Raw genomic sequence first — 22,423 nt, 5'->3', positions numbered from 1 at the left:
TAGAATTGACTGGCGTACAGATACTTCACATTCAGCCACGACCACAACTAACATCCTTTAGCGTCATTAGAGATGAGTTTATCTTGTCGCTTGCGTAGTAAGAGTGAGTAAGTTTTGTTTTTACTACGCAGACTGAGTGGAGACATAGAAGGAGCGAAGGAAGTTGTTGTTTATCTTGTTCAGAGCAGTACTTACTGTAATGCTTCACTTACGTAGGACAGATATGACAAATTACTGGAAGAGAAAAAGCGGAGGGACTGTTTTTTTTGTTTGGTGTTTGTTTGTGTAAGTTCAGGTTCTCTGTAACATTTACTTTTAATTAAAAGAAAGAAAAATAATGGCTTTTCATTTCAAGGCTAAAAGGTTTTCTGAGTCACATTGTATGAAACATTGGTCAAAGTGAATCCTAATATCTGTTGATACTTCTTCATGTGTGTCAGCGACTGTCTTCAGCATGTATGAGGAATGAAGCCAATAACTGGACATTAAACATTATTTCACCTGTCTAAATTGTGAAGAGACAATTAGGGCTGATAAAAGCCTCATTTTCCACTAAAACTGTACTAAAAATAATTACAGTAGAAACTGACTGGTTTTAAATGATCATAACAATAAAATTCATCTCTTACTTAAGGATGCCTGGAGTGTAAAACATCTGCTGTAACAACTGAGCTTAGCCTGAACTACATAGTTACAGAGTCGTTGCAGCTGTATGTGCAGCACAATTTTTGGTAATGGCCAAATGATGAGTTTACTGCTCACAAAAAGTGCAACATGTTCTGATTCTTTATCACTTTCAGATGTTTGTCTGTTGTTGGTCTTGTTTTCTGGCGTACACTCGACAGCGTGATACTGTAGTGCCAGATCACTGCCAATCAGAATCATCCTTTTATTCTTTAAAGGTGCTGTACACATCAACAAATAACTTTTAGTTGAGAAATTTGTGGATTTTCTGTAGCTGAATGGTGTGCAATGAGACATGAGAGAGTGAATTCACCTTTTTGCAGTGGACTGAAGTCAGATTCAGCATGTATGGGATGTGAAGGGACATACTTAAAGGGAGAGTTCACCCCAAAATCAAAAATACATATTGTTCCTCTTACCCACAGTGCCATTTATCAGTGTAGATTGTTTTAGTGTGAGTTACCAAGTGTTGGAGATATCAGCCGTAGAGATGTCTGCCTTCTCTTTATGTAATGGAACTAGATGGCACTCGGCTTGTGGTGCTCGAAGTGCCAAAAAAGTACATTTGAAAAACTTAACAGCAATGTCTCTTTTCAGAAATCATGACCCAGTTAGTCAAGATAATCCACAGACCTTGTTGTGAGCAGTTTCATGTAGGAGCTACCCTAAAACTTCAATTAAAGGCCCACTCCCTTTAACCAGTCCCGTGTGGCTACACATTTTGACATATAAACGCCTGTCTCAATTAGACGCCTGGTCTGGTTGCCAAGCAGTTTTTTTTCCCCTCAAATTATGTGTCCATTGCTTGATTACCCTGTAAATTATTCATATTCCTTTTGTTCATAAGGGTCCTCAGATTAAAAGAATCAAAAGGATTTTCCATAAAAATCAATCCAAGTTGTGAGTATTGTTTTAACAGGATAAAGTGGTTTTATACCACTTTATCATGTCTCTCTGATGCTCTGTCTTTTGGAGCTAGATCAAATGAACAATTCATAATTGATGAATTATCTGAAGTGTAATTTTTAAACAAATATTGTTCATAGTAGTTTAAAAAACAATTTGACTATATTTCCCGATCTTTGCAGTGCAACAGTTTTGTGTGGAAGGAATTAAAGGCCTGTCCCAAATATAGGCCTGTTGATTTCAGAGGTTTTATTACATAATAGCCTGGGTTATTAATTAAAGTTTTACTGTATTTTCTTTCTACCGAGCTTCAGCTGCCAACCGTATCACCCCACAGAAGGAAGAGTGCATCTACTCATGGACGAGAGGCTGGTGCTCATGACAGTGCGAGATGTAAACATGAATAGCATCCTCCTCGGCTGAGCTGTAACGTCAGCTAGCTCAGTGGTGCTAGGTGAAATAGCAGTAGAAACATGTGACCCTCTGCGCAATGATACAGTTGGCTTGGCAGAAAGAAAATAGTTCCCGCATGAAACTGCACACAACAAGGTCTGTGGATTATTTGAGTAACCGCATCATGAATTATGGAAGGGCACGCTCGGCAACTCACACCAAAACAATCTAGATTGATACACAGCACTACAGGATTGTTTTTGGTGTGGACTATCCCTTTAACAAACTTATGCTTGAGGCAAAGATCCATCCATGTTACTTGTGACTGAGATGCAACACCTTGTTAAGTCCATATCTCCACAAATTGATCACACCAATGTGTTGCTGAGGTTCTTCATTGTTGATTACCCACTCAGTTATAAAAGCTGCGTCATTGTAGTTAGTTCAGCATTAGTTTTGTGACGAGGGGCGGGGGGGACACTATGTTTGGCTTCAGCATGGGGAGTAAAAACATGTAAAGGTGTGTGCACACGTATGCGTGTGTGTGTATATGTGTGCGTGTGTGTGGGCCTGCGTGCATGCATGCGCGAAATTGTTGCTGGTGGGCCCCAGCATGACTGCTGAGGTTGGAGCAATCATATGTTCAGCTGTGATTTCCATCAACACATTCCTGGACGCTCACACACTCTCTCAGTGGAGCTGCGCGCAGCACCCCCCAAGGATGTGACCTGCAGCCTGCAGACACATGGCTGCCTCACAAGCGCTTATCACAACACAGCAGCCTGTAGGATAATGGGAGGCCTTAATCTGAAGCCACGTGGAGCCAAGCAAACTTTGACTGGTGTTGCTCCTTCACACTGGCCTTATAGAAAACAGTCGATGATATACTACACCGTTTTGCAGAAGGCCAGCAGGTCTTCCCATGCCAGACTGATTACAGGGTAGAGGTCAGACCAAATGGACAACAAATGGTCCCTGGTCCTCTACACTGGGGGTTGGGTATAAGGCTGGAAACACCACTCTGGAAAAGGCAGCAATTGTTACAGAAACTGCAAAAAGGACATATGATATTCCAGACCACCAGGAGACACACGCTCACACACATGCTGTGCGTTCTTATGCATTCTGTCACAATGCCGAAGTTGGCAAAACACAAATAATAAAACAGGGAGGAAAGTCTCTGGATTCAGGAAAGAATGTCAAAATTGCTCCGCTGATTGATATCATGTTTCCAAAGCAGCTTAAATGTAGCCACGGAGGAGAGAGAGTACAAAAATGAGTCTGAAACATTGATAACAAGCAACTTAAACTCAGCAGAACATCCAACCATCTGTGCTGAATAATTGCACAGTGACTGGCACTCAGTCAGCTGACAGTGTGCGTTTTTCTTCCACTGGTCAAACAAAAAGACACGAGTAAAATCCCCGCACGGGTCCAATCATTCAATGTTACTGGCAAACTGTGCGGCTGGCATGAAGCCAAAATGTACTGCATGCTATAAAATGCACGCGGGGTTCACTTTGAGTTTAGGTTCAGCCTTGAACACGCTGGTTATTTTTTTCTTGCCCAGGGCAATTTTGCACACCATGCTCCATATCCAGGGCTGCAGAGTTACAAGGGTGTCGCATTTGTCTTGCTACACAAATATTGATATGGGTTGGCTGGGCTGAGTAATGACCAGCTGTAATGTGTAGTATCAATAATGAGGGGCTTATATGTTTTTGCTTTTTATGGCAAGTGGCAGTGATTTCCTCCCCTCTAAAGTACATACTCCTTTATGTGACACGTTTTGCATTAAGTGGAGCTATCACTTTTTGTTAAAGGGATGTTTGGGCAACACCTTTTTAATCACACCTCAGGGCTACGTGTCAGGTTTTTCTGGCACTCCCTGTGTAATTGATGCAATGCACATCAACACAAAGTATGTTTAAACTCATTGATTAAATGTTTTGGTGTGTTTGGTGCAGCAGGAATATGTATTAGCTGACCTATATTCACTGAAAAATAGCAATGAAGAAAGAAATTAAAGAAAAAATCAACATATAAATTAATAATCATAATGATGATGACAAAAATGATCAAGAACATCCACCCTCCTCCTTCACACAAACACAGCAAGAAGTCAAATCAGTGACCGGCACAGTGCAGGAGTCTGTGTGAGCTGCTGAGCTTGTGGTGGCCTGTGTTCACCATGTGGTGGAGCTGAGTGATGGTTTCCCAAAGTCTGCCTTCACCAGAACATACAACAGACAGACACAGCCATGTGCTACGTTCCCTCTTGATGTGAGGGTTAGGATGCTGCTGCTGCTTTGACTTCATCATCTACCATTGTTAGCTTTCACTTTCTGTCTGCGCAAGTTGGTACGAAAGCCGATATTTCTAATGACTGCGTTTTCCTCGGAGACTTCACACTAAGGCAGGTTCGAGCTGTGTTAGCATGCTTGGTACAACACAGGTAGAAAGAAGCCATGCTCCACAGCACCTGACATCAGATACAGTATGTGGCTCGTACAAAGCTAGCAAAGCACTAACTGCATTCTAAAATGGGTGTGAAAGTCTCCTCTGCAACACAGCGGGCTCTTGTCTTCCTCCTCTTCATACTTTTCTCCCTCTCTCCCTCACTGTCTGCCTCTCTTTCCTCTCGCTGTATCCCCCTCTCGTTCTCTGCCCTAATGTCTTTGTCTGCTTCCTGTCATGCATTCCCTCATTTTGTATTTTTCCCCCCCTTTATTCACGCTCTCTTCTTCTTCTTCTTCTTCTTCTTCTTCTTCTTCTTCTTCTTCTTCTTTTTTTTGCTCTCTCTGTCCATCTACATCTGCACCCCTCCCCTTTCTCTTCCTCCCTAGAAGGCACACATACACAGATAATACTGCGGCTACATGCTGCTTCGGCAACATACTGCAGCAGGCAAGCATACTCCACTGCAGCTGTACAGCACAATAGCCATTTCTCTTATGACCTTAGGATGAAAAGCAGCTCTTGGTCTAAATGAATTATGTGCCCTCTGCATCAAAAATCAAGCTAAAAGCATGTTTAGCAAAACAGATGATTTTAAATGCAACCTGTTTCATAGGAGGAGAGAGCATTACTGTCACAAACATTCTCTGGAAACGTAACGTGTCTTTTTTTCCCCTCAACATCTGCTGATTTCAGCCTCACATCAGCATATGACAATCACAGAAACATACACTGTTTGCTGCTGTTTCCTTTCATTGACATATGTAGTTCCAGCGGAGCCCTCCCCCTGCCATGGACATACCACCCCTGATTCGCCCTGTCTTGCCTTCTCCCCTGAAGCATGACGGAACTAGGCATGCTGTTGTAACACAATGGGACTTTTTTTTTTCCTTTATTGAACAGTGAACAGGCACATTCGCACATAACACAAACAAAAACACACAGAGACAGGCATCTGATGATCACGGCGCACGATAGGACGTACAGTGATGCCATTGTTTGAGTATCCAGGAGCGATGTGAGGAAGCGTCAGTGCTTACAGATGGCCACGCAAAGAAACACACACAAATATGTGAGGGAATGTGTATGAGATTCAGGGAAATGGGCATAAACATACACTCGTTTAAGCTTTTTCTTCTCTCTGCTTTCACTATTAGCACTCACTTTATCAAAAGTACCCCAGGTTTTGCACCAGATGTAGGGATATCATGTTATAAACAGTGTGTGCTCTAAGTAAAAACACTGTCTAGAGTACCGTAACATTGCTCAGTCATGTTTTATCCATTGTGGCTACTGTAGGTCTCAGCCCACTTGTTCACTGCTTTGTAATATTATATTTTCTTTGATATCGTTGCATTACAAGCACTTTTGCCTGCTAAGATCATCATATAGAGTTTCACGGGACACCAGTCACATGTTCGTAAGCCTTCATTAAACACTCAGGCAAACAGGTGCTACCACCAGGGATTCCCCCGACCTTTGCGTGATGTACAGCATGATTTAACCTATTTTATTTAATTGCCATTAAACATGATTCTTACTCAGTGATTACCGTTTAATTTTTCATAATGTTAGCACTGCATGTCTGGGGCTTTGGATCTTGCATCACTGACCGTTTAAATATTACACGCTCATGAGTAGAAAGGAATATATCATTGCACTGGAATAAAGCCAGGTGTCATAACAAGCTTACAGTACACTGTAAGTCATACAATCTGACTATAAAACTCAACTGAAGCTTTTTAGATGTCAGAAGAAAAAAAACAAAGAGGCGATGTGCTGCCCCATTTAAATACAAGATGGATGATTTCTTTTTCTGCACAATTGTTTGCTGGAAATCAAACTTGCATGTTGGAACCACTGAGAATCTCTGTGTTTTCAAACACAATGGGCCTTTTCTTTATCTGAAAAGAGCTGCTCCTCTAATAACGCAGCTCAGCTTAAGTCTGCTAACTGTAAACAAAAGCGCTAAAAGGTGGCCTTGACAAATATAAAGAGAGAAGGGGGAGTGATTATTGTGCCTGAATGTGAATACAAGCACACTGAGTGATCGCTAAACTCCAGTCCTTCCCTTTTCCTACCAGCTATACCTCTCATGCCAATGTGGGATGTCTACAGAAATCCTTCTGTTGTCAAGGTCAGCAATGAAAATGAGAGTATCTCCCCTCTGGTGCAGGATTAGGAACCTCCCATGGCATCGCTTTATTTCATTACAGAATAAATGTTTGCATTGTATGTTTCTGCAAACCATGGATATGTTACATTGGTAAGCTTTTTGAAGTGGATATGGATATATAGGTTACATGTGGTTTGGTTAAGGCACAAACCCCACTTATGGTTATGGTTTAAAAAATATCATGTTGGTTTTAATACCAGATTTGTTCCCCACAAACATGGCTGGGAATGTCCTAAACTCTAGTTAAAAGATATCTGCTTTTGTCACTACAAACACAGCCTGAAATGTCCCAGCCTGGCATTGAAAAATACTGGTTTCTTTGATACAAACACAACTGGAAATGTCTCAAACCCTTGTTGAAAAGTACCCGCTTTTGTTGAAACAAACATGACAAGAAATGTCCTGATCCCTCGTTAAAAGAAATCTCTGCTTTTGTCACTACTAACATGGCTGGAAATATCTTGGCCTGTCATTTAAGGAAAACCTGCTTTTGTCACTGAAAACACTGCTGGAATCTCTGGAAAACTCTTGTTAAAAAATACCCACATTTGTTGCTACAAACATGGCTGGAAATTTACCAGAATGATGTTAAAAAACACCCACTTATGTCGCTGTAAACATGGTTGGAAATGTCCCAAACTCTCATTAAAAAATACCTTTTTGTAGCTACAAACATGGCTGAAAATGTCCCAAATCCTTGATGAAAGATACCCGCTTTTGAAGCTACAAACACGGCTGGAAATGTCCCGAACCCTTGATAAAAAATACCTGCTTTTGTCGCTATAAAGACGGCTGGGAATTTACCAGCCTGGTATTAAAAAATACCTGCTTTTGTCACTACAAACACTGCTGGAAATGTCCCAGTCTGTCATTAAAAAATACCCACTTTTGTGGCTACAAACACAGCTGGAAATGTCATGCCCTCTCATTAAAATATACTCGCTTTTGTCAACACAAAAACGGCTGGAAGTGCCCCAAACTCCCATAAAAGATACCTGCTTTTGTCGCTATAAAGATGGCTGGAAATGTCCCAGCCGGTTATCAAAATTACCCACTTTTGTAGCTACAAACATGGGTGGAAATTTCCTGAAACATGATAAAAAAATACCTGCTTTTGTTGCTACAAACAAGGCTGGAAATGCCCCAAACTCACGTTAAAAAATACCTGCTTTTGTCACTGCTGGAAATGTCCCAAACGTTTTCCAAAAAAATACCTACTTTTGATGCTACAAACATGGCTGGAAATAACCTGGCCAGTCATTAAAAAATACCCATTTTTGTTGGTCTAACTAACTAACTACATCCATCCCATCCTCCTGATGAGAAACTTAGCTCATATACATGTAATCTGAGCATCATACTATGAAATGCACACATGTAACATATCCGTGGTTTGCAGACATGTTCAACGCCAACGTTTTATTCTTGCACCTGGGCTGTTTCAGTTCTAGTTCTTGCAGTTAAAGTATAATGAATATATGAGACTCAGACACAGTTCAGCTGCAATAGTAAGGACATGCTGTCACGTAGATTAAGTTTGATTTGAAAAAAATCTGCACTGACTCTGCTCAACATCACAGCCCCTTGTCTGCACAGCATCAAAGTCTTGAGACATTACGTAGCCGTTTTCATCCAGGTGAACATCTAGTTTCTGACTCACTGTGCCAGACAACCTGCCGTATAGTTCTCTGTCAGTCCAGAACCAGATAATCATCAAGTCCTCCCTTGATCGAGGCTGAGGCACAGATACTCTGTAAGGTCTTTAAATATATTTTTTATACTGGCTCCATCCACTCAGACAACAAGCTACCCATAGCAGCCACACACTCACTACCCGCACTGCTTGGAACAAACACAAACTCACCACCCCACCAAATGGAAGCAGCTGTTATCAAAACTCTTTCATCTGCTACAGTACTTTGCAAAACTCAGCAATGCACACACACCACCACTGAAGGAGCCTGTTAGATTCTATCACACACTCTGAAGACACTTTTTTTTCTCTTACAACTTTCATATTCTGTCGAGCTGTGTTTTACATTTTATACTCTATAGTCTGCTGCTTTTTTGTGTGCTAGTGACGGTCAAAGACACTGTGCAGTGTAGTTTTGTGGGATTTCACATTGCTGGCAGACTGCAGTGAATAAAAAACTGAGACACCTCACCATACATTGCATTTAAATTCCATTCATCTCCACGTACGGCATACTGCCCCACTGATTAATGGGCCACAGCCACATGTGTGGACAGATGCTCTTCATGCATGTTACCATTGTTACATGCCTGTTTGCGATGGCTCCTTTTCATCTCTCATTTGGCAAGAGAGCAGTCATGACAACATCAACAGTGTACATCTGTGCCACTTCACTTGTTGCTTAGGAGTCAGTACTCACTGCTTTGGACGTTGACAGTGCCAGTGGAGTTGTCCTTTCCCAGCGGGTTCTCCACCACACATGTGTAATTCCCAGAATCCTCCAGTTTTGCTCTGCTGATCTGGACTCTGGAGTTTTTCCTGTGGGAGACAACACTCACACAGCTGAGTCAGGGGAATCAGGGCAGGGAGGAAATAGCATGGAAACGCAACAAGTGGAAACATGGGGGACAGAGAGGCAGACAACAGGGCAAGCAGCAGCATGGCAACAGCTCTTTGCTTTGATAGGGATACAGACTCACTTTGTCTGGGGCCAAATTTGAGAGGGAAAAAACTGCTTACAATAGGAAAGCATAGAAGCAAGTGTAACACTAGTATACTGTATTATAAAAAGGGTTGTTGGTTTTACAGCCCGTGTCAATACCCTTACATCGGTAGGTTTTATTACAATACTGTCTACTTAAGCTTTTTTATTCTTTCTTAAGATATACCAAACAATAAAATATTTTCAGATATTCTCTTAAACCAGTTGCCTTAATTATATCATCATATAATGAGGGAGGGATGCATGATAATACTGGCAAGTTATCGGCCTTGGCAGAAGAAAGGCCTTAAAATGAAATACCCGCATAGGCCAAAAATTGGGATTATAATATCAAGAATAAGCATTTCTGCCGATGTGACAGGCCAATAAGATGATGTCTTCATTCTGCAACTTTAATTTGTCAAAACAGGTCAAATTTGCCCTGGCTGTGGCTAAAAGGAGAATGAATTTTACAGTTTTGTTTGAAAATGCAACATAAAAACAAATATGACATTTTTACATGTAGTCTTTTTTTCCCCCTGGGAATGCGCAAATTTTCAAAAGCATTGTGTTTTATGTCTGCATCTGCCAGTAGACCATCAGTATGTACAGTAAGTATGCACAGTAATATGTTACTTCACTATAGGAATAACTTGATGTTCTCTACAATGAAGTCGTCAAAAATATCTGTATATATTTGTCCTGGCAATGAGCCAAAATGAGTCAGAAAACATTGGCATATCATAGGAGTGGTACCATGAGAGCTGGATATGGCGGTGCCAGTCAGCCATGCTGCAAATGTGCCCCAGTGGCCGACTGTGGAACTGCAACAAAAAAAATCCCCTGCAGCCTAAAAAGCATTTTTTCTCATCAGATCGCTATCATTAAAGAGACATATGTAAAACTTTTGACAGGACACCTGTCAAAGTCAATGCAATGTCAATTATGACTCTTGCTGAAGTGTAAAAGAGCTCATCTGTATGTGTGGTGTCAGTCTAATGTAAAGTGTGAGCTGCACGACAGAGGGAAAATTTGTTTGACTGGGCATTTTTTATTCAAACGAACTGGCACCATCATGGAGACTTGTGCACAGCTCTTCCAATACACCCATGGAATAGGATCATAGCAGGAAACAAAAATTGTGCAGGGTGCTGTGGGCCTTTGTCCTGTTGTACTTTTGTAATTGAACCTTGAAAGATCAGTTATATACAGGGTCTTGTCTAGCTAAAGTTGATATTAGCCACTGGTTGCTTTCCATCAAGTCAAACATGGCAACTTGTGAATGTACTGAATAGAGGGTGGGTGTGTTTTATTGCCTCTAAATGTAACTTTCTATCTGTATGAGAAAAACATACAGCCATAAGCAGGGGTGATAAATTGGCTTGATCTAGTATAAATCATTAAACTACATTTCAATGCAGAAATAAGTCTTTGTAATCCCAAATATTGAATAAATGTTTTTTTTTTTATTCAACTTCCACATTGATATTGATTTTTAAATTAGCTTCAAACTGCAGTTTCCTGAAAAACTGCATTAGCACAGTCTGCTGATAATAGCAACCTTGCTTTGACTTTGGAGCGCCTCCGTCTCTTTTCTTCTGACACTGTTTGTTTTGGGTTTGCGGGACATGGGTGACTTGTACTCACAGGCTGTTCCTTATTCGGACTTTTTTGCTTTTCTTCAGCTCGTTGCCATCTTTGAACCATCTGTAGGTGGGGAGAGGGTTCCCTGTGGCCTCACACTTTACTATGAGCTTTCTCCCCTCGTCCACTATTATTGGATTCTTCATCGGTTTTAACTTTGGAGCCGCAGCTAAACAGGAGAGAAAGAGAAAAACTTAATGTTATTAACCGCCATAGACTCGAGCTTGATTACACTTTGGTTTGCACAGTTGGTTTATGATTGTGTTGGTGTTTTAGGAGAGACAGGGAGACAAAGAAGGACAGAGCAGCAGAGCCGATCATCATCTCTACGGACCGAGCCAACAACTCTCTCATGTGACCACCAGATGTTGTCACTAGAGACATTATCAACTTTGCCTCAGACTAATAAACAGGCTGAGTTTCACTCCAGCTTTGCTGCTATAAAAACACCTGAAGCAATATTTAGCAAACATGGACAAGCTGATGAAGAACATTTGCGGCCACAAACTCATGTGCAATAAACGGCAACTGGTAAACACAAAAAGCCAATAAAACTTTGATACTATAATAACTAGTTTGTGGTGATGACATCATGAAAAAGAAAATCTTTTATCGCAACCCTTTCATCTGCTGCATTACCTCGCAAAAATATAAGCTTTGTTCAAACATGATGTATCATAGCATTTAATATGTGTGATGGTATATTCTGTAATTTCTTGTAACTTTTTTTATCAGGAGGAAAAAATCTAATTGATATATGAAAAATGATCTTTGTCCAAACGCACACATACATGCACACACAACACACACGCTCGCAAACACTTGCCAGCTGACAGCTGCACACATGTTTAGGAGAAGACTCATCCAGGGTGGAGTGACAGAGAAGGGGTGAACAGGGGTCAACCAGGGGCTACCCCCCCCCCCCCCTCCGCCTTACACACAAACACTCTCTCTCCATGTGTAACATTTACAATTTCATGCATATGCTAAACTGAGCAGTCCCACAAATTACAGCTGTTTGCTGTGCGTCGCCTCCAAAGGATGACGGCAGAACGAAGACAAACAAAGCGTGACAAGCAAAGTGAAGGATGCATAGGTAATGACTTCAATTAAACATTGAAATAGAGGTGCACCAAAATTATCCCCTGTCGTCCTCTTTTTTGAGAGGCTGTCCTACTTCACTGACCTGGTAAAGGCGACATGTCTGCACAGAGAGAAAAACCTTAATGATGCTGCATTTTTCATTTTCTTTGTGGATTTAAGTGGACAGTTGTGATGGATTCAGGGTACGGTTGGGTCTAGAGCAACATTTCACACTTCAGATTTGCCACTGCCGATGACAGTGTGATGCGTGCCTGCAATTATATAATTATATAGTTATTGTTTGTGTGTTCTTTTGTGGTGTTTTGAAGGCCATGTACATTCTGCAGAAGTCCCCGTTGTTAATTATTAATCCTAAATCAGCTCAACGTATCAGCCACATACACAGGTGATCGCACGCAGACAGCTTTGCAAGCCTGGCAGATGTGAACATTGCGGGGGTGACACAAGGGACACATCCCTCTCATTATTTAGAATATGTGCATTTGTCCCTCCCAATAAAAACATGAAAGTAGCAAACACCATAAATTGGTGAGGAAAAAGCACAAACTGGTGCAAAAATTTCACCAGAATGCAGGAAATTAACGCTGACACTAGACATTTTCTAGCGAAGGAACCCCAAATCCCCCATTTTATGAGTGCCTCAGTGTTGAAACAAAACGTAGGGCTTTAGAGGTGGACACTGAAGAGCTCTGTCTATGGCAACCAAGTACCTCACGTATATGTCTTGTGCGCCCAGCCACTTTTGGTCACTTGGCACTAATACTCCTGATAGGAGCCGGAGGTCGCAGTTCTCAGTATCAGCCATAGATCTCTTTGATACCAGGCATTGAAAAACTTCTCAGTTGATGCTGAGTAAAGTCTACAATCCATCCATCCTTGAGTATCTATGTTTTGTCTCACCTAATAATCTGATGCCTATAGATGGAGATGTCTTGATTTTTTTTTTTTTTTGAAATACATGATATTAATGGAATTAGCTTAATCAGAAAAGTAATCATAGAGTGATAACTGACAGCGCTGAAGACCTTTGATGTTTACTGACATTTAGACCAAAAGTAATGATAATAATTTCTTAAAACTATGACTTAAGCAGCATGCATGAGTCCAATTTAAGAGGCAAAAATGAGATGAAATACAAAGTTAATTTACATTACAGAAAAGCACGATCATTCTACAATACTGAATACCCCGTACACTAAAAGAGCTTTCTGTCTGATGTACACTTGGTGCTGATTTCCACTGGAATCACAGATAGTGAAATGTCAAATTTAAAATAGCTCACAAACAGCTCAGATCAATGGAAAAACAACTATTCTTAGTTCAATAGCAGCTATTTGTTACTAAAATTATTCTGAAGCTGCTGAGACAGTGGACTTTTATCTGTGAACAGCTTCCTGCTGGAAAATGTGAGTGATGTGAGTGATGATATTCATGGCGTTTGGAAAATAAAGACAAAGATTCTAACACAAGTGAGACGTGCCTTTGTGCTGTGGCACTCAGTAACCTTAATGAGCTTATTCTCAGGATGGGTCTTTGTGCTAAGATTGCTCCAGCAGTTAGCTTAAGATTTCACCATCTCAAAAGGGTTTGGGATAGTAAGAAATTGTAAAAAGTCATAACATTACACAGCCTGCACACATACTTTGTATTGCCATTTCAAATCAACTCTGCAAGCAGTGTGCCTTTGCTGATAGCCTCCAGCAAGACCATGTACTGAACATGAGACTCCTGATGCTCCAGATGTTCTTCATTAAACATTTTCTGTTATTTAACAAATGTAATGTACTTTATGAGACTTGATGTTAAATAAAGATCAGACTGCAAAATGCTCTATGGTCTACTGATCTCCCTAATTTTCACATTACACTGGCTAATGGCTACTCACCAGAACTGAATCATTTATTCTGTTCATAATGACACAGAGTTTTGCAACTACATGACTGTAATATATGTGCATGTGGAATGTTTGATGACCGGCTTCAGCACATATTTTCATTAGCTGTTCTCAATGGACAACTTCTGTATTTTTTAACCTGGACCCTGTTTTTCCTATGTTTTTGTAACTAATGGGAACAAAAGTTTTTGAAATCGGTCCAGTATTGAGCGAGAGGGCTGCGGTGTGACCACTCTGAGCATATGCACCCCATCCATTTACGTCCACTAAAAGTGCTTGTTTTTGTCACTGACAGGCTCAGATTATTATTCTAAGTGTCTGGCAACACTATGGAAAGGATACCTACAGAGAAAGACCTTTTGTAAAAGAGTAAGATCCTTTTTTTTTAACCAGAAACAGCCCCCAAAATCACTTTTGCCAAAGCCACCAGACTCCATCCAAATAAACAGTAATTTTATCATTGTAAAAACACACTTCATTCCAAGTCGGCAGACACAAAATAAACCCACAGATACTGTCTTGCTTTGTCTTTACACTGTTCCAACAATCAACACGTCTGGTTTGATTGAAATAAACCCTTAATTCACCCAGTTAGATGTGAAAATATACACACTAAAATCTATTTATTTTAATGGAGTCTGGTGACATTGGCGACAGCAATTTCGGGGCTGTGTCTGGTCAAACCTAAAGGATCTTACTCTATGACAGAGGTCTATCTCTGTAGGGATCCTTTCCATACACTTAAAATAACACACTAAGATTGTCAGTGGCAAAAACAAGCACTTTTAGTGGACTTACGAAAAGGATGCTGTGGTTACATCGCAGCCTGTTCTGCGGCTGCTGGCTGCAGCGCTCTCACTCAATACTGGACCAGTTTCAGAAATGGTTGTTCCCATTAGTCACTTAGACACAAAAACATGGGAAAATAGGGTCCAGGCTGAACACCAGAGTAACCCTTTAAGATACAAAATTTAATTTGGCACAAAAACTTTTATTTGAGTCTAATTAGTAAACTGCTATAAATAAGTACTTATGCTCTCTCGTCTGTATATGTACATGCTTCCCATACACACTCTGCTCTGCCAGACTAAACCCAGCACACTGCCTGAGGAAAGCCTTGTCAGTCATAGTCGGGGAACAGCAGGAATGAGGTTGCACCATAAAGAAGGAATATTTAGTACTTTGCCTGGACACAGTTTTGTCCTTGCCAAGCAAATTAAACAAGCTTTGTCCTTGCCTGGAAAAGATACAGAAACACAGGACTGCACTTCTCATCAAGCCAGTGAGCCAGATGTGTGAGAGGGTCTGCTCCATCTACAGGATACACTTCTAATGAAGACACAGGAGTCCATCAGACGCTCTTGCCTCGACATGCAGATGTTTAACATTATATCGCACTGGTGAATAATCTTCATGTCCATGTTGAATTGTACAAGATTAATGTCTTCATTAATGAATAATCTTAACAGTATCTTTCCAGCTGCTTAATCTGCGTGACACAAACTTAACACAACAAATCCATAAACTTCTAAAAATCAAAAAAGAACATCCTCTGTCGGCTTGGTCAGCGATACACAGCAGTCGCTCGTGATTGGAATGACAGATGTGAAAAAAAGCAGAGCATTATAAAGTTTGACGGACACAACTTATAGCACAATCAAGTTCACGGTGCTTAGCATAAAGCATGTTAATTTTACCAAGTGCAATTAATGTTTTCCGACAACACAATAAAGGCTGATAATCACTGGAAATAGAATCATTTCTTTGAGACAAATGGTTATCTCATTTTCCATTACACCAGTGGAAAAAGTGTCAGGCAGCAATGATAAACCCTCGCCTCAACAACAGCCTGATTCTCTCTTTTTGAAGCGGAGGGGCAGCTGCAGACATGGACTATAAAAACCAAATTTGAGAATAGAAGCCTAACCAGCGTGTCAACAGCTCATGCCTTGGGTAACAGTTGGAGACCTCGGCCCCAGAGAGAGAGGTTCAAAAACAAAGTCACTTGATGAATTAACAATGCATTGCTCATATTATTGAGTTAACATTTCTGTTTTACTTCCAGGAGCTTAGAAAAGGAATCCGAGGCATGCCTTTGTGTTTCCCCTTCTAGACAAAGTATCCCTGATTACTCTGGTGTTATGTCACTTCGCTGCATGTTGTCAAAAGACAAATTACATGGTGAGACGGCCAGAGAAATGGGTTCTGCATGTGGGAATGGTCTTCAGACACCGCACACTAGTCACTGTAACACAACATCTGTTCAAGGAGATCATTTCAACAGCCTCCCACCACAACCAATACACTTTCCCCAAATAATTATCTGCTACATTGTTTATATGTGACTCGAAACACTCTACTTCTCTCTCACTAAACTCTTCGGACATGCTACTAATAGTGTTTCTTTTATTAAAATGAATAGCATATGTTTTGTGTTTCTTTGTGACAGTAAAACACATGAAGAAAACCAACACTGCCTGTTAAGTTTTAATCATCTCAGCTATTCTGATTTGATCAATGCTCAACTTTTAACCTACTATCCAGGGTTTCTCCTGGTTGTATCCAGATGTGAAGAGGCCAAATCATCTGTATTTGCTTACAAGCAGCAGGACTAGTCTCCATTAACAGTTTGGTGCCCTGAACATATTGGAACTAACATTTTATCAACTGGTCACAATCGCTGTGTTTCTGTCCACCCCTTCTAGAGAGTAGGTTTTCCTCCACACTGAGTGATAACAGAACTGTGTCTACATTTGGTTATTATTAGATTACTTAAACTTATTGTTTTTGCAAGACAGTATGTACAGAAGTGTAGTACTTTTGGTGCTTAGATAAACCTCTACATTCATGCATATGGTAACTGAGCCACTTGTCCAGATCTGCAGTACCACAGCATACAGTACACTGCAATAGGACATGCTGCCAATTAACCGACTTGATTTTGTAATAGGATAGAAAATTTTTGGCCTTGCACTCTCAGATCGACCACATTTCAAACTGGATTACTGACAACAGTTGAAATAAGAGTGTAAATTGTGTACAAGTGTCACTCAATAGCTCACTGTGTGAAAGAGCTGGTGGACATAACCGCTGGATGACAACAAGTTATTGTTACTAACAAAGTGCGGACATCTTTGTTTACAGTCGGCTCTAAATCACCGTCATGGGAAATAATGAGTTCACAACTGAAGTCTGCTTCACAGTATCTATACTTTTCCAGCGATATCATTTCAGCGCAACACAGGAGATTTTAATGCAAACTGTTTAATACAATGGTGAACTAGGGGGTCATCGTAGGTTTAAAAAAATTGCCCCAGGGAGGGGGGCAATATTCAGAAAAAAAAAACCCTCAGAACTTCTGAGATTAAAGACGAAAATGTGTGAGAAAAAAAATCTAAGAAAAATTGTGGGTTCACTTCACTTTGCACGGTTGGATTGACTTCATCACAACACAGACGCCACTGGTAAAGACGGAATCCCAGGAAACAGTAAGACATTGATTGATGGTTGTTTTAACGTCCAATCAAGACCTCTTGTTGTCGTTAAAAACAGTTCCACTATAGTTTCACTAACCGGAGGATCTGCGGTTCAAAAACCAGCTTCTCCAGTCGTATGTTGAAGTATCTTTGAGTAAGACACTGAACCCCATATTGCTCACGATGGCTGTTCCATTAGTGTGTAGGCTGAGTGGCAGGTAGCACCTTGTTTGGTAGCATCGGCCACCGGTGTGTGAATGTTTGGGTTCAAGGGCAAATGTGACATGTTGTGTTAAAAGCACTTTGAGTGGTCAGAATATCAGAAACACACCCTACAGGTGCAGATCCATTTACAAACAGTATGTTACCTGGCCATCAGCCAGACGTCCTTCCTGGGAGTCCTAGCAACATCGAAATATGACGTAAACCAGAACTGGCCTATCCAGCTATTCTGCTAAACTTAATGTACATAATGTGCATACAGTACTATTATACTGTGCAATAAATCATGTTAGTCTAGAAATAAAAAGCCAACACTGACTCACACCGCACACAAACACTGGTTTTGTGGGTGAAAGTCCTGAGCTTGACCCATTGAACCACCGTACCCTCCCGCCTACATGGACTTTGTCACTCTTTGCTACATCACCTGACTTTCTGGCAGAAAGCTCTGAGGGCATTTTTCTTGTAAATTTGTGACTTAAATCTCAGAGAATTTCAAGTTTTTTTCTCAGAAATCTATGACAGTCTGTCTCCCCCCCCTCTTCCAGCTAACCCACATGACCCGAATATACCATCATTGCTCTTTTGCAATAATGACTGTTGTGACTTATCATATAGAACAAAGCATTACTGGGGAAGAAAAGTCATGTGAAACTCATTGCCTGCTCTGTCCTGGTTTGACTGCCTACTAAATGACTTTTATGGTCGGGAAATTTTCATACTATTTTTGTACACTGTGGTTTGAATGACCTGACTGTGCTACAAGCAGCTGCATGCAAATACTGTACCTCACTGATCACTTCCTTGAAATTTGCTTCTTACTGGCAGCCACACGATGTACAAATAAATTAACATGTTGCGCAAGTTACACGGCCAATTTTAGCAACTGTGTTTGTTCCACTATTATTTTTTACAGAAACCATTAATGAAATTACTACCTGTAAACTGAACAGGTTCTTAAAACTACTGATTCCACTGACGATCACCACCCCAGTATAAAGCTCTACATGGCATTTCCCCATGGTTGGTTCCTTTTGGCTCTCACCGACTCCCCAATTCAACACTGTGAGCAGACGCTCCAAACACATGAACTCACACACACTGGAAGGAGGCAATGTTAAATACGGGTTTGTGAAAAAAGCCAAAGAGTTATGTTTCTCATGAGCTGGGAGATTAAACCAGATCGAATACTGTATTACACTTCAACAGTTAGAGAGGAATCCAATGGGATTACTCAGTTTCTGCTAGATGTGTAATACCCTTGACCAACATTGGTCAACAGTCATTAATTTGAATACATCTTACTAAATACTGATGATTTAGGGTGGGTAGGAGGGTTACTGGTTCAATCCCAAGAGGGAGCCCTTATGTGCGGAGTTCACGTGTTCTCCCTGTGTCAGCGTGGGTTTTCCCCAGGTACTTCAGCTTCCTCCTACAGTCCAAAGACATGCAAGTTACTTGGTGACTCTAAATTGGCTGTAGGTGCGAATGTGAGTGTCAATGGTTGTCTGTCTCTATGTGTCAGCCCTGTGATAGTCTGTTGACCTGTCCAGGGTGTACCCTGCCTCTTGCCCAATATCAGCTGGGATAGGCTCCAGCCCCCCGCGGCCCTCAAGAGGATAAGCGGTTATGAAAATGGATGGGTGGATGGATGATGATTTATTTACAGGTTAATTAGAGGTAGAGAACAATGTAGGGGTAGGGAAATCATGCACAAGTGGGCACAACCATGATGCTACCTTTGATGTAATTTTTTTGCTTTTATTTTGTGTGAATATGTATTTTTTGTTGGTGTAGTAAAGGCCACTTGTAAAGTAATTGCTGGACATGGTTAACACTGTGACATCACAGCAAACTTAAGTGCTCACAACATTATGTGGAAGCTCTTTGGTAAACCAGCAATTTCTTAAGTTTCATCTGCAGATTGCTTTCAGATTAAAAGCTTGTCATAATTGATCTCTAGATATTTTCTTTGAGAACCGCCCATCAAGAGGCTTCTGTTTGCTTACTAATTTGTGGTTTTAATTAGCCATGTTAAGACTGTTACTGACAGCGGAAAAAAAATCTCTACATGCGCTGATTTCCAGGTGTTTATAGGCACTATAATGCTGTTTATATGGTCAATTGAAGTTGTATTCGCTGGCTTTGTGATTCGTTCTCCAGTTGTTGTTTGTACGAGCACACTACAGGGCAATTTTGTAAGAGCAATTATATGAAGCAAGATCATACCTGAATTGGAAGCTGAGGTTGTCTGAGGTTTCACTGCCACCTCATATGACGACTAGTCTCTATAAAACATTTTGTTGCTGAATAACTTCAGTAGCTCAATTTGAATTCTGAAGGTGTGGTAGGTGTTAGTACATGAGAAAAACCCATCTGGCACAAAATGAAGGTGCCAACTCTTCACTTCCGTAACTAATTATTACCACCCTGACTACGCACGCAAATCCAGTCAGAAAGGAACTTGTTGTGCTTTGTCCTGACATAATACAAGATGGATGGCAGAAGTTCTGGATTACCACATCATCACCTCCAAGAGAATATTTATGCAGGTCAGGCAGACTGTACAGGGATTACTAACTACGGATGAAAAAAAGTGAGACATGCATTCACCTTGCATTCTGTTAATGACAGATTTGATGAAATGCCTGCAGCCATTTGCTCTCCTTGTCTTATTCATAAGAAAGACAACAGAGTTGCAGAGTTTTCCATCCCTCTGGGGTCTTTTCTTTCCAGTTAAGACCAACATTTTTGCACAAACGTCTTTGTTAGCGTCTGCAGAAGTTTTCCTTTTCTAACCATGGGACTGTTTCATTAGAAAAGTCCTGCAACATTATTTGAAGAGTGTCAACTTTCAGCCGCGATATGCATACCGTTCAAAAAAAGGAGACATGAGAGGAAATCCTCATGTAACATTGCAGCAGCAGAGTGTAATAAATCAACACTTTGGAATACTTTCTGGTCCAAATGCTGGAGACGTCATAGCCAGTGAAGGGGCAATAATAGCTGAGAAGTACCTGCTGTTAGGTGATCTCCTTAAATAAATGTGAGGAAAATAAGTTCTCAGGGAACGTATGGTACACGAGACAATGCTGTCTTGTTCCTGGGATGTCGGTGACGGCTGACTGACAGTCTAACAACCTCCACAGAGCGCTTATGGGCTGGATTACATACAATTATATTTTGACACACCTCATCCACACAGGAACTTGTATAACGTATTATGCACAACACAGCATGGTGCTGCAGAGATTAAAAAGTGGATGTGAAATAGCATCTTGATGAAGTTGAAATAAATAACATTCAAACAAACTTAAACATGTAAAGCATTTTTTTTGGGCAGCTGACGATGTTGCCTACGGGAATATGCGTCACTGGCCATGACTACAAGGAAACCTTTATGTGTTTCCCACAGAATTAGACTCTATGTGTAGCGGTAGCTGATGCCGTCGGGCAGGGAGGTTTCAGGGATGGGGTCGACATATTTTGTCTTTTTTTGTCTGTTTGTTTATATAATTTTGTGTCTCCTCCCTAGATTCAGAGATTTTTGTGGGTCCATGAATGTAATGCAGGCGAAACTCTTCATGAGGTTTTTTTTTGGTCCCTCAGCAGCAGTTTGTGGAGTTTGATTAGCAGGGTTGTTAACTGATCAGTCGATCCGATCTGATCAGATCAGATCGATGGATGACAGGAGCAGCTGTTGCAGAGGCAAGTGAAAGCAAATTTTCACTGCGTCTGGTGTTCTGCTGCTCCGTGTGTGCCCAGAGTGGGCTCTGCACCCCGAGAGTGTGGTGCAATGAATAACCTAACGGTATGTATTCTCCAACAATGCACCTAAATCAGTATGTGGCATCAGATAAACGCTGTGAAAAATCAGCGATGAACAAGCTATCTCTATCTATCTATTTTGGAAGCTCTGAGACCAACCGTGGATATTCAGCAAACTTTAACATCGATAATAAGACTTTTTAGTTACTTAAACACCAAAATATTATCTTACATTCTTGTTTTATTGGTCTTTCCTTCACATAGACCATCACATGCTTAAATGTCACTGTCAGGCAGCACTTGTGTGACAAACTGGAAAACTGCCCATATCCATATTTTGGTAGACATGCAATCCCCATGTAATACCTCCACACAGCTCAAACACAGCAAAACAGCCACTAATCTCCATTGGCCTGTCTGAGCACATTTCAGTACATTTTGGTGCAACTGTGCTGCTTAGTCAACACGCCAACAGATCAAGCTAGCTCACTAAGAGATCTATGGTTATCCTTTGAAGTGGGCACAGACAACAAACACAGTAGATATAGGAAGCTGGCATACTGTTCTGATGCTGTATACTTGTATATTCATTTAATTAATTTTTAATTAGTAGATATATCATGCATCGCTGCACTTCTGGCTGTGCAGACTTGTTTCCAGATTTGCAAATGATTACTTCTTTTGAACATGACTTATTGATAAACCGCATCCTCCACAAAGTGATGTCACTGGTGGATAATTACAAAGCTGGCAGAATTTATTAAAGAGCCAGATCAGGTTGACGTAGTGAATAAAGGATCCATCTTTAAAGGTGGTGTTTGGTTCCTCTCTTTTTATTTTGGATGACCCATTTTGGAGCTGCAGGCCAAGAACACACCTGAGGTGGTTGGGCGTGAAGTTTTCCATTAGAACAGACATAACAAGCATCAGACATGAGCGTGTGGTCATAGTTTCACACAGGTTACACAGCTTTGTGATGAATAAATGGCATTTTTATGAGGACAATGATGATTTAAGATCAGAT

The 22,423-nt window shown here is 40.8% G+C and overlaps 1 protein-coding gene across 4 annotated transcripts in view; it reads right to left on the bottom strand.

Moving 5' to 3' along the window:
• Window positions 1-22,423, bottom strand: part of nrg2a (neuregulin 2a) — an 87,414-nt gene that overhangs the window by 37,063 nt on the left and 27,928 nt on the right. For all 4 annotated transcript variants that reach the window (XM_033645992.2, XM_033646002.2, XM_078172444.1 and 1 more), the window contains exons 2-3: window positions 10,939-11,104; window positions 9,010-9,128 (exon numbers count right to left, since the gene is read on the bottom strand). In XM_033645992.2, the coding sequence (XP_033501883.1) occupies window positions 9,010-9,128; window positions 10,939-11,104 (285 nt within the window). The remainder of the gene's footprint in view (window positions 1-9,009; window positions 9,129-10,938; window positions 11,105-22,423) is intronic.

The sequence above is a fragment of the Epinephelus lanceolatus genome, chromosome 11 (assembly GCF_041903045.1).
Source record: "Epinephelus lanceolatus isolate andai-2023 chromosome 11, ASM4190304v1, whole genome shotgun sequence".
NCBI classification, from domain to species: domain Eukaryota; kingdom Metazoa; phylum Chordata; class Actinopteri; order Perciformes; family Serranidae; genus Epinephelus; species Epinephelus lanceolatus.
Note: the sequence above shows the minus strand (reverse complement) of the source record. Positions and strands in the feature narration are given on the sequence as shown.